Raw genomic sequence first — 12,784 nt, 5'->3', positions numbered from 1 at the left:
GATAATATTTTCTAGATAATGCCAACTGCCAAGTATACTGTATAAACTAATTTCTCTAAAAGGCAAAAAAACCCCAAGACCTCTCAGTCCATTGTAAACTACTAAAACGTGTGTGTTCTCCAAATAAAAGTTTCACGTAAAGCTCTTTCCCTCCATCAGCTAGAAAGAAGGTGAAGTTGACTACTATTCCTACAATTACTATCCACAAAGAATAATTTTATTTTAAAAGAGCAGAATTATTATGTTGGGGTAGCACGATCATTTTATTTTTGGCAATCAACCAAAGATTCTAGGTAAGTATAACATATATAATACATTTTCTGGTTAACACAACACTGAATTTGTGTAATGGGTCCCATGTTGGTTTTGTAATACTTACTGTTTATTTTGTAAATAAGTACTGGTATATTTCTTTCTGGAGCATAAAGTTTTTGAGTCTGGGAAATGAAGTTTAATTCCTTTCTCCCCCCCCCCCCCCCCCGTGCCTACCCGCCCCCCTCAAAAAACCTGTCAAAATTTGCTGCACCTGGCATGTTTAAAACAATGAGCATAATAGCCCAACTAACCACCGAAAACACATTTAAAAAAAACAAAACAAAAACCATCACACCCCTTTGAAGAATCACAAAAACTAATCACTAATGTTTTATTGATATCAAGGAGTGGTTGCAATATAACTGGCTACATATAAAATTTTTAAAAATAAACATAAAGGTCACTTAAGTGACTAAAAAAACTGGTTCACATATTTTTAAAAGATAATTTTCTAAGTGTTAAAATAACTCAGTTAAAAAGTCTTTGGAAAAGATATTCCTTAGCTAACATTAAACGATCACAACTGTTAAAAGCTGGTAACATTTTGTCTTTCAACACTGTATTTTTTTTTTAACATTTAAGGAAACACTTAACCAAGAAATAACTTTTGTACTTTAAAACCTAGTTAAATCAAGCTAATAAAAAAAAAGTTATTTTGCTTCCTATACTATCTTTGTTTTCTGTGCAATGATCCAATACAAAGATTGTTCTTGGGTTTATGGATTACCATAGTTGAGGACCTATATGACTGACTGGATATAGGTCTCTTATTTTTTTTCACTGTAACATTCTTGTCTTCCTTAGGCGGTGGCACATGAATTGGTTTCCAGGGAATAGGGTTACAATAGGCTGGAGCTGGATATGAATTTCCTTTGGGGTATCCTAAAATATTTAGAAAACACACACAATTAGAAAAAAGAAATATTTATACTGAAAACACAATAAAAAATTGAAGTGTACCAGATCATTTTTGGATTAACCTGGGGCATTTCCTGACTAGCAATTCTTTCTTGGGCTAAATTAAATAACTTGATTATAAACATTATAATTTAGAATAGCTTTAAGATCTTTAATGGGACATGGTATGTAACAGTTTAGAACAATTTATCAGTCTCTACTGATGGCTATAAGTCATCCACCTCTGTATTCACCCAGTAAGTACATCCCCCATTTGTATTTTTAAAGATCAGCAATATAAATATGTCAAATACTGTGTAACAAGAACAATGCTTGTCAAGGCAAACATTAAAGGAGCATGTACACGGTTAGGAAGTTACCATTTGGTATTATTTTCAAACTTAATTTGTAAGTGTTGTTTCCCACAGCCTTGTCTCTGGAATTCACGTTTCTATTCCAATCTTTGCTTAATTGTTACCCTTCTTCAAACAAGGGAAAAAACATTCACTATCTGCAATTAATGATCTATGTGCCAAACCATGAAGCCTAAACCATGACAGCAGGAATGTATTACCCTTGCAATGGCAAGCCACTTTGTCTGTAATGAAATTTCAACACATACTTCACCAGGGTGGTCAAAACAACGTCTGGAACATGTTCTTTTGTGTGAACTAAACTGGGTATAGAATTATTTTTAATAAATCACTTAGACAAGGGATGGCAGCTGTCAGCAAGTTATGAGGTTCCAACACAAAGCTTGAAAGCAGTATGTATTACCATTTATAATCAGACCTAGCCAAAAGAGCAACTGATTGTGTGTCTGGTGTGAGAGCTGTTTTGTGTTCAGATCTTGGAGATTGGTAGTCTCCCTGTCAAAAAATATTTTAAGTTTTAAATTAATATAATATCAGTGATTTATAATTTAAGGAAAAATGCAAAAAATTAAATTAAAAAAAGGAAGTATATATTCAATATCAGTTAAGGCCTCACATTTATAATACAACATGCCCATTTGTAACAGTTTTCCATTTTGTCCTTCCTCCCGCCCCCGCAACCCCACAGAAACTGAAGACAGAGGCCCAGGAAACTCCATGTTGTGATTATCATGGACATTCCTCTTAGACTTCCCTCAGAGCAGGAAGAGAATGAAGAATAGGGCTGTGGAGGAAGACAAGAGCATGGCTCCAAGTCCGGAGATCCACGTGGAAAGGAGGGCTGGCTCTGCATGGGGATGTCCTGCCAGGTTTCTGCCAGGCCTCCTTATAGATTCATAGATTCTAGGACTGGAAGGGACCTCGAGAGGTCATCGAGTCCAGTCCCCTGCCCGCATGGCAGGACCAAATACTGTCTAGATCATCCGTGATAGACATTTATCTAACCTACTCTTAAATATCTCCAGAGATGGAGATTCCACAACCTCCCTAGGCAATTTATTCCAGCGTTTAACCACCCTGACAGTTAGGAACTTTTTCCTAATGTCCAACCTAGACCTCCCTTGCTGCAGTTTAAGCCCATTGCTTCTTGTTCTATCCTTAGAGGCTAAGGTGAACAAGTTTTCTCCCTCCTCCTCATGACACCCTTTTAGATACTTGAAAACTGCTATCATGTCCTCTCTCAGTCTTCTCTTTTCCAAACTAAACAAACCCAATTCTTTCAGCCTTCCTTCATAGGTCATGTTCTCAAGACCTTTAATCATTCTTGTTGCTCTTCTCTGGACCCTCTCCAATTTCTCCACATCTTTCTTGAAATGTGGTGCCCAGAACTGGACACAATACTCCAGCTGAGGCATAACCAGAGCAAAGTAGAGCGGAAGAATGACTTCTCGTGTCTTGCTCACAACACACCTGTTAATACATCCCAGAATCATGTTTGCTTTTTTTTGCAACCGCATCACATTGTTGACTCATATTTAGCTTGTGGTCCACTATAACCCCTAGATCCCTTTTTGCCGTACTCCTTCCTAGACAGTCTCTTCCCATTCTGTATGTGTGAAACTGATTTTTTTCTTCCTAAGTGGAGCACTTTGCATTTGTCTTTGTTAAACTTCATCCCGTTTAACTCAGACCATTTCTCCAATTTGTCCAGATCATTTTGAATTATGACCCTGTCCTCCAAAGCAGTTGCAATCCCTCCCAGTTTGGTATCATCCGCAAACTTAATAAGCATACTTTCTATGCCAATATCTAAAGTCGTTAATGAAGATATTGAAGGATCCTTTAGGAGTGATACTCTCACTGGCTCCATTACCTCCACAAAACACCCTTCTCTGAGAAGACCGCATATGCAGTGAGAACATTAAGCTGCTTTTTGCAACATTAACTTTGTGAGTGTGTCCACATAGGACAGGGGTCGGCAGCCTTTCAGAAGTGGTGTGCCGAGTCTTCATTTATTCACTCTAATTTAAGATTTCGCGTGCCAGTAATACATTTTAACATTTTTAGAAGGTCTCTTTCTATAAGTTTATAATATAACACTAAACTATTGTTGTATGTAAAGTAAATAAGGTTTTTTAAATGTTTAAGAAGCTTCACTTAAAATTAAATTAAAATGCAAAGCCCCCTGGACTGGTGGCCAGGACCCAGGCAGAGTGAGTGCCACTGAAAATCAGCTTGCGTGCCGCCTTCGGCACACGTGCCATAGCTTGCCTACTCCTGACATAGGATATTTGCCCAGCAGAGCATGCTGGACTGTGGTGATGCCACTCTATGCCTCACAGTCCATTTAGGGACCATGAAGTGGGCACAAAGGGGTACCATCAGGAAGGTTTTCTCAATAATAAGCCTCAAACTTTCCTTTTCTGATTTTCATCCCATTACCCCTAATTATACCTGTGTCCCACCCTCTTCTCCTTTCTCCGTCTCTCACGACATCACTGAATTTCACTGTCCAAAGTGGATGAAAATGCAGAGTAAAAAAAACAAAAATTAAAATAAAAAATCAAAAACCACCCACAAGATGCTTGTTGCCTAATAATACTGAATGAGTATAAAATACATATTTCAATACAGCCCTTATAGTACAAAAAGGTATTATATTTGCAATATATCTGTAATATACTGTATCTGTTATCTACTCACTAATGTGACAATATTAGATTCAGGCTGAGAATGTCGAATTAAATTTAAATAAACTGGAAAAAAGACATCATGAAGCCTGAGATTGCCACAATATTTAAATAGACATCATGGTATGTGTCTAGTATAAGTACAAACCTGGAAGTTTCCCATTGGTATAGCCATAACCGTGTAAAACTGGGCGGGGCTTATTTCTGGCATTCTGTAGCCACTCTCTAAATATCTTCTCTGATTTCTCTTTTTTCTCCTGTAATTCAGCTACCCTTTTTTGTTCCTTTTCCTAAAAGTGAAGAAAAATAAAATGTCCAGAGACAGAATTTTGTACAAAATATGCAGAAGTTCTTATCTACTACTACAAGTCATTTCCCTACAACCAAACTTCTATCCTAATGTTCAGCAGCTACTCGTAACAGATCACTTCAGTTTTATAAGGTTTCGAGTTTTTAGGCTACTGAAGTTATGTGTATTTTGTCATGATTTGCAACAGCATCAGTGTTTGTTACTTAGCCACATTCCGGATAAAATTGTCGTTGTTGTGTAGAAAGATATCTGTTGTGTATTCATTTGCCATAGCACAGTCAACAAACAAATACCCTAAGGTTCAGAGACTGAAAAAATGATAATTTCCCAAATGATATGGCCAATGTTAAGTAGCTTTTGTGCAAGTGAAACCTATGGAACATGTCTACTATATGACTGTTGTCCAAAAATAAACTTGATCATTGAATGAATATGCACATACACACAAACACTACTATTTCTATGCAGCTGCTAATAAATCATTGTCCCATGGATATCATTTGGGGTGGGCAAGTGCCAAGGGGGAAAATATGCCATCCAGCAAGGCTCATTGTGGTAGAAAGACTAATTTGCTCCATCCTTTAGCTGCATAAAATAATTTAACATGAGACCTAGGCCTTGTACGCCCATCCAGTTAGAAGTCTCTGATATTTAAATGATTTAGTATCAAATTACTATTCAGCCTGGATTCACCGATGACCAAGATACAACAGTAAACATAGCAGTACTGCAAATGGATTGCATATATTTGTCCACCACAAAGACAATGAGCAGGTCTTTACTCTAATACTTTAAAGAATGGAAACATTTACCATCAAGTGATCAGGGTGAGATCCTTACCTTCCTTCAACTCCTTTACACTGGGTAAAAGGGTTGAGCAGTGTAAAGAGATCTTAAAAGCCCATAAGCAGCTGGGGGAGGATTCCCCCCAACACAGGTATTGTAGAAGCCATAAACTACCATATATACTCGTTCATAAGCTGAATATTTTTGGTAAAAAAGTGACGCATCAAAGAGCGGGGGTCAACCTATAAACAGGTCTACACCAAAATTTAATGATTTTAAACTCTATGGAATCATTGAATAGAATATCTAATACATTGTCGTTTTGTTTACCTGGCGCGTCTGCAGACATGGAGCCCCTCAGCTCCCTGTGGCCACAGTTCGCTGTTCCCAACCAATGGGAGCTGTGGGAAGCCACTTCCCGCAGCTCCCATTGGTTGGGAACAGCCAACCGTGGCCACAGGGAGCTGAGGGGCTCCATGCCTGCAGATGCTCCAGGTAAACAAAATGGCCTGACCCACCAGTGGCTTACCCTGATGGCCGGAAGCCAAAGTTTGCCAACCCCTGAAATATAGGGTCGGCTTATGAAAGGGTCATACAGTTTTTGCTATTTTTACCTAACCATCTTGGGGGGGGGGGGTGTCAGCTTATAAACGAACGGGCTAATGAACAAGTATATACGGTACCTTCTCAGGACCCTTCTACAAACCCTAGTGTAGGGGGGCACAACTCTCAGCACCACAGATATTCTGGATAGTACTGTGGCCCAGAGAGGCTCCCAAACTTAGATCAGCCCCCAGCAATATTTAAGTTACTCCAAGGTCCTCTCTAATACCTGGAGAAGTCCAGGATTAGGAGGGTGCAAAGATGGCTTCCTACAAGTTCTGTGCTGTGCTTCTGTGCTAAGCTCCTAAGAATCCCACCCACAGCTTCATAGGTTGCTGCCATAAATAGGTCTAGAAGAAATTGCTTGGAAGGTAGAGAGTTTACAAATTTGTTATAATAAAAAACCCACTGTACTCATTAAATCAAGTGCCTTTTGTTTAAGTATAAATTAAATTTTTATAAACAAATGATTTTTCTCCTTTTTGCTATCAGCTCTCAGTTTTCTCAAGTATCTCTGATGTCAATCCTGCAAATCACTAAAAGATTAACGGGAATATTCCAAGTTTTCAAAAGTAGTTGGCTCTGAAATAGTTGTAAAAATCTCCCCCCAAAAATACAAAGCATATCAGTGGATCAGACTAGATAGTTACACCTCTACCCCGATATAACGCTGTCTTTGGGAGCCAAAAAAATCTTACCACGTTATAGGTGAAACCGCGTTATACTGAACTTGCTTTGATCTGCCGGAGCATGCAGCCCCGCCCGCCCGGAGCGCTGCTTTACCGCATTATATCCGAATTCGTGTTCTATCGGGTCGCGTTATATCGGGGTAGAGCTGTATTTGCTGGTACTTGCAGTCTGCAGCTTTGCACCTGATTAAAAATGACAGAACCACAAAGCTCTGCCAGCCTTAAGACATACTCAAGGAGACAGTTGTCCCTGAAAGCATAGGGTGCCATCACCTTCCTTGAAGGCAGCTGGACTTCATTCCTACTGGGAACAACTGGGGATAGTGGTCACTTCAAGAAAGGACCTTTTTTTGTTTGTTTTGTTGTTGTTTTTAAATAAAGATAGTGACAGCTCAGTTGCATTGCTCCCAGTGAGAACAATAGGCGATTGCAGACATTTTGAAAGAGGGCATTTCTTTGTGGAATTTTCTGTAGAAGAACATTTATCAGGCCTTGCTGAAGGAGAATTTTTCAGTTACAAAGAGTGGCAAGAAAATGACCATTTATCCTTAAAAAAAGTCTTGAAACTTAGCCAATGCACAAGATTTCAATGAGTTTTAATTATGTGGGAAGTTGGATGGGGCTGCATTATTAAGATCATTCAGGTCATAAAAAGTGATCTGACACAGGGTATAAAATTTCTTAAAAGTACCAATTTTTTAAATTTAAGTCACCTAATTAACAGCTTTATTTATAAATTCTCAGAAAATTCATTCAGTACCCAAGACTAAGTGCTGTAATTTCAGGAATATTCTGTATTCAAGTAGTTAAATTCCTGCTTTAAACTGAAACTCATCTCAGTCTTAAGTATGGAATCACAAGGAGGGCTTCCATAGTGTGTATGCATATATACATACATATACGCATACCCACAAATTTTTTTTACTAATGTTAATTTAATCAAAACAAGGCCACTTCACGTATAACAGGTTGGGCCTGACAAGCTGATATCAAAGAAGATGAATGATTTCTACCTCCTCTTTCTTCTTCTTCTCAGACTCTTCAGCTCTTTTCTTCTTTAACCATTCTTTATACTTTCCTTTAGCTTTTTCCTGCAATTGGATTCTTTCTAGATCTCTCGCTGCTTTTTCTGCCATTTTTTTGATGAGCTTTCGTTCCTTTTCCTTTCTTTCCTACACGAAACAGGTCAAATAAACAGTCTTTTCAGTATTTTCAAAAGGTCATTATTGGCTCCTTAGCTAACCACTTTTCATTATAATAACTGTGTAAGAATTAACTCCAAGCAGAATTGGTACAAGCTGGAGAAATCACTGTTGCAACAGTTTAGAATTTTGGTTTGAGAAAAGCAGCTGGACATCACCTTTTGGAGATAAAATAGTGTGAAAGCATAAGGTTGGCATAAAATACAAGTGAAATCCAACTTCAACACTCACTGTAATATTTTATGTTTACCATAAAAGAAAACTAAACAAATAAGACACACAAATTCCAAACATAACATTACATTGGGAAACAAAGAATGGCACAATTCTTTAAAACTGTATAATAGTTATTAATGAAGTAGCAACTTTATCAGTGAATCTCCTAGACCCAAATCTGTGATTTTGGGTGGAACCCAGGTTAAACTTTACCATTTTGGCTGGGAGCCACAGAGATTTGTGGTTTGTTTGAACCTGAAATGCCAACAGTGTGAACTGATGTGGAAATCTAATTTTTTTTAAAAAAAACATGACTCTAAGGAGAACCAGATTGATATTTCATGACACTACATGTTTTTTCATATGCAAAATTTACTTGTGAACCAGACTGACAATTGATAAGAAATCTACATTCCTTCTAAGGGATCATGTTTTTGTTTTTTGTTTTTGAGGGGGGGGGGCATTCTTTGGTCTGTAAACTGAAGATCAGATTGATCAATGTTAAAAGTATCCATGTATGAAACAAGTGAAGGGAAATGGGTGATAAAGAAATAATTAGGAAACTACTTGCTAAAGAGGCCATGAGCCATTGTACAAGATTTAACAGGTTCCCCCATTGAAAATGAATGCCAAGTGCCACAAAGAAATACCAGCCTCCAAACTCTTCAGTGGCTGACTTCATACAATCAGCTTTACACATGAAGCACTAGCCCCAAGGATAGGCCATCTACTTTCCCCATCTTATTGCCATAAACATTGACTCTCACTCATCCCAGAAGAGTACTGCGCAAGATGGCATGAAATTAACTAATGAAAGCATATCAATTACTGAAAGCTTTATGTTGCATAAGTATCTGATTAAACACCTGATTAAAAGTGTACTGCTGTGAGTCAATATGCATCAACAAAGTCTAGCTCCAATGTATTTAAATGTAAATGAAAAGTTTCTAAGTTAAATACACAGTATGACGGGAAACAGAGGGAATATATAACTTGTTTACACTGGGTGTATCAAACAAACCCTTTGATTCAGGTTCATGGACAGATTGTGTCTGTTCAAACTGCTGGGGGGGGGGGGGGGGGAGAGAAAGGTATTTGGTGTGGATGTCAGATTCAGAAAATCCCAGGGGAGAAGGTGTATTTCTTAAATCCCTTCCTCTGCTCCCGGATGAGCACCACCATAACAGAGTCCCCATAAAACCTAGCATCACACACACCTTAAACCCCCCGCCACCCAAAAATGATGAATATCAAAAAGTATCCTAACACTAAAAATGAACACCATTAGAAATTAATTAAAATCTATCTACAGAGATCTAGAGATAAAGTCTGACCAATTCAGACCTGAGTACCGCCTGCAGTTATTACACTGTCTATGGAAGTAAGAAAGGATCTGAAGTGGTTAGGGCTGCACCTCACTTATGTAACAATAATGACTGGAAAGTTCAGTGTTACAAACATTAATAATGCTGTCCCCAAAGAGAGACTGCTTTGTAAATGTTCCAGAAACACACCATTGAGCCTAGTGGGAATATACAGAGGCCACCTCAAAGAAGTTAAAAACTATTTAAAATATCACTTCTGACGTTGTCAGTAGCTAATTGCTAAGCTTTTAGCTTTAGTAAATCCCACAATGCTCTGTCCTATACATGATATCACCTTATCATTCTCTCTACGTGGCTGCACAAGGAGGCTCAAGTATAGAGTGATGCTGATACTGCTCCTGAGACAATCTGACTGAAAGAGACTGTCTCGCTGAAGGACAGAGCAAGATCCACCCCAAGATATCCTGCTATAAAAAAGCTTACAAGAATAGGAGAAAATTGAAAATGAGCAAGAAGAAAAATGCAAATCCTGCAGTTTTAGCATCTCTGCCATTTTTGCATTATTCCATAATATTTTGCTAATTCTAGGCTGTTATATTTGATTAGTTTCTTTTTCTTGTGTAAAGATCCAGTCAATGACTAACACTGACACCTCATTCACCCCAATACAGTGAGAACTTCAAAGCTTAAATGGGACCATTTAAATACTATTATTGTTTATTTCCTCCCTCTATTTAAAAAGAAGAACAAGAAATTAAATCTCTCAAACACACAAAATCCCACCCTATGTAACTGCACCATTATAGCTGATTAGTAGAAAATTACAAGTCAGAAAATGCAAAAAAGAGGTAAGGTATTACCAGCAATGTTAACTCAGCTGTTTTGCTGATTTATAATGTTTTCTATTCAGAGCTTTTTGATAATATAATCCATTACTCCATCATAAAATATTCAAGATACAATCAAAATTAATGTTGCTGTTAGAACCTGAATTTACATTTTCCGATTTTGTTTAATTTCTTTCACTATAAAAATCTCTGGTGTTAAGGGACAATGCATTGCTTGGTCTTTCGGGTGAGATGTAAAAGTGCTGTAGCTTAATGTTGCATTAATGTGGATTCTTGCATTTGAGAATACATAAGTTACAGTTTTAAAATTTCTATATTGATAAAAATATTTACATCTCATGTTAAGTGCTACATTTATGATTTGCAAAGTAACAACAGTACTTATTCTATTTGGGTACAGTCAAACATTCAATATTTGGAAGTTCAGTTATTCTTAAGTAGTTGTATTAAAAGATAAAAATACATTAGATTCTCTATACCTACCATAACTTAAAATGGTGGTATAATTGAAACTAAGGGCAAGTCAACACTACAAAATTTAGTTGACTTAAGTTACATCAATGTACAGCCCCCGCAGTAATTGAATGGTTTTATAGATCCACACTATGCTCCTGTGTCGGCGGTGCGCATCCTCACCAGGAGCGCTTGCACCAATTTAACTGCCAGTGTGGGGCAGTTTCTAAAAGGCAGCAATAATCAATGTAAACAATATAGTGTCTACACTGACACTGCAGCGACCTAACTACATCGAGTTAGGCACTACGCCTCTCGTAAGATGGAGTTATTAAGTCCCTGTAGGGGGCAAGTTACATCGGTGGGAGCTACATTTTAGTGTAGGCGCTTACAGAGTTAGGTCAACGTAAGCTGCCTTTTGTCACCTTAACTCTGTAGCGTAGACCAGGCCTAAGAGTCATAGAGTTGAGATTAGTGAATAAAGGTGTGTTTAATGGGATTGGAAGATAAAGTACAGATTTTTTTACCAAAGAGAATATAAGAGGGTAGAACACATTGTCAAAGAGAATTTTTTTAAATATTTAAACCAAAAGCTTGTGTGTCAGTCTTTCAATAATCCTTCTAACCCATTTTATTTAGCATTTATTCATGAGCTTCTCACTATGTTATGAGATTCTTCTAATTAATCAAACTGTCGCACCAGTTTAGCTATACCTGTGTTTAATGATACACCTCATTATTTAGTATCAGATATTCCAGTTTGACAGTAATCAGGCTACATTCAGGGAATTTAGCCCATTTAGGTCCCTAACGTGCAATCAGTTTCCTAACTGAAGGCAATGTAAACTGAAGAGGCTCAGCACCTCGGGATCAAATCCTTCAAGTAGGTAGTGAAAAACCAACATGCCACTATTATAATTCTGGCAAGGCAAAGGAAAGTAACTCACATACAGCTAGAGTTTTCCAAATGCAGTGCTCCTAGAGATAAATGCCCTTGACAAGTGTGCAAGCCTTGGATCCAAAAATTATCTAGAACTACTGAGGCTGTGCACGTTCTTAAAGAGGTCTGAATGTCTGGCATGAGACTATATAAAGGTCTGTAGTCCAAACCATTCTCAATCTCTTTCCGTTTTTGAAGTACCACTAAGGACTCAGAAGAAGCAGGGAAGAACGATTGGCAGAGGCACTATACTTAGAACGCTATTTGTAGCCAGATAACTCTTTTGCCTTTGCAGATCCGCACTCTTAGATGGCCCTTCTACAAGGTTGCTACTATTGGCCCAAATAATTACAAAAAAAAAAAGGTTTCTCTGCCAAAACAAGCATCTGAATTAACTAATTCAAGAGTAGTGTGGGTAAAAATGTGACAAACTTCATGTGATAGCTTACATATTTCACAGAGAAATGGTTGAAGTCAGTTTCTGTGACAAGCACAATATGATAGGCCAGGGGTCGGCAACCTTTCAGAAGTGGTGTGCCGAGTCTTCATTTATTCACTCTAATTTAAGGTTTCGCGTGCCGGTAATACACATTAAAATGCCCCCATGCGCCCCCCGGCTCCCACCTCACCTAGGGTTACCATATTTCAACAATCAAAAGAGAGGACGGGGGGGGGTGAGGGGGGCCCTGCCCCCGTCCACTCCCTCCCACTTCCCACCCCCTGACTGCCCCCCTCAGAACTCCCAACCCTGCTCCTTGTCCCCTGACTGCCCCCTCCTGGGACCCCTGCCCCTAGCTGCCCCCCAGAATCCCACCCCCTACCTAAGCCTCCCTGTTCCTTGTCCCCTGACTGCCCCCTCCTGAGACCCCCCCACCCTAACTGCCCCCCAGGACCCTACCCCATACCTATCCCTTGACTGCCCTGACCCTTATCCACACCCCCACCCCCAGACAGACCCCCGGGACTCCCACGCCCCATCCAACCACTCCCCGCCCCCTGAGAGGACCCCCAGAACTCCTGACCCTTCCAACCCTCCCCCTGCTCCCTGACTGCCCCCCAGGACTCCCCTTACCATGCCCATGCCGGTCAGACGCTGGCTCCATGTGGAGGCAAAACACGCTGCCGGGCTGCCACGC

General features: G+C 39.0%; 1 protein-coding gene across 1 annotated transcript in view; it reads right to left on the bottom strand.

The window, feature by feature from the left end:
- Nucleotides 1-566: 566 nt before the first annotated feature.
- CCDC34 (coiled-coil domain containing 34) overlaps nt 567-12,784 on the bottom strand; it is a 28,558-nt gene continuing 16,340 nt past the window's right edge. Inside the window, exons 5-7 of the mRNA XM_026651237.1 lie at nt 7,678-7,836; nt 4,425-4,566; nt 567-1,197 (exon numbers count right to left, since the gene is read on the bottom strand). Of these exons, the coding sequence (XP_026507022.1) occupies nt 983-1,197; nt 4,425-4,566; nt 7,678-7,836 (516 nt within the window). The 3' untranslated portion in view covers nt 567-982. The remainder of the gene's footprint in view (nt 1,198-4,424; nt 4,567-7,677; nt 7,837-12,784) is intronic.

The sequence above is a fragment of the Terrapene carolina genome, unplaced genomic scaffold (genome assembly GCF_002925995.2).
Source record: "Terrapene carolina triunguis isolate 2854851 unplaced genomic scaffold, T_m_triunguis-2.0 Scaffold96, whole genome shotgun sequence".
NCBI lineage: Eukaryota > Metazoa > Chordata > Testudines > Emydidae > Terrapene > Terrapene triunguis.
Note: the sequence above shows the minus strand (reverse complement) of the source record. Positions and strands in the feature narration are given on the sequence as shown.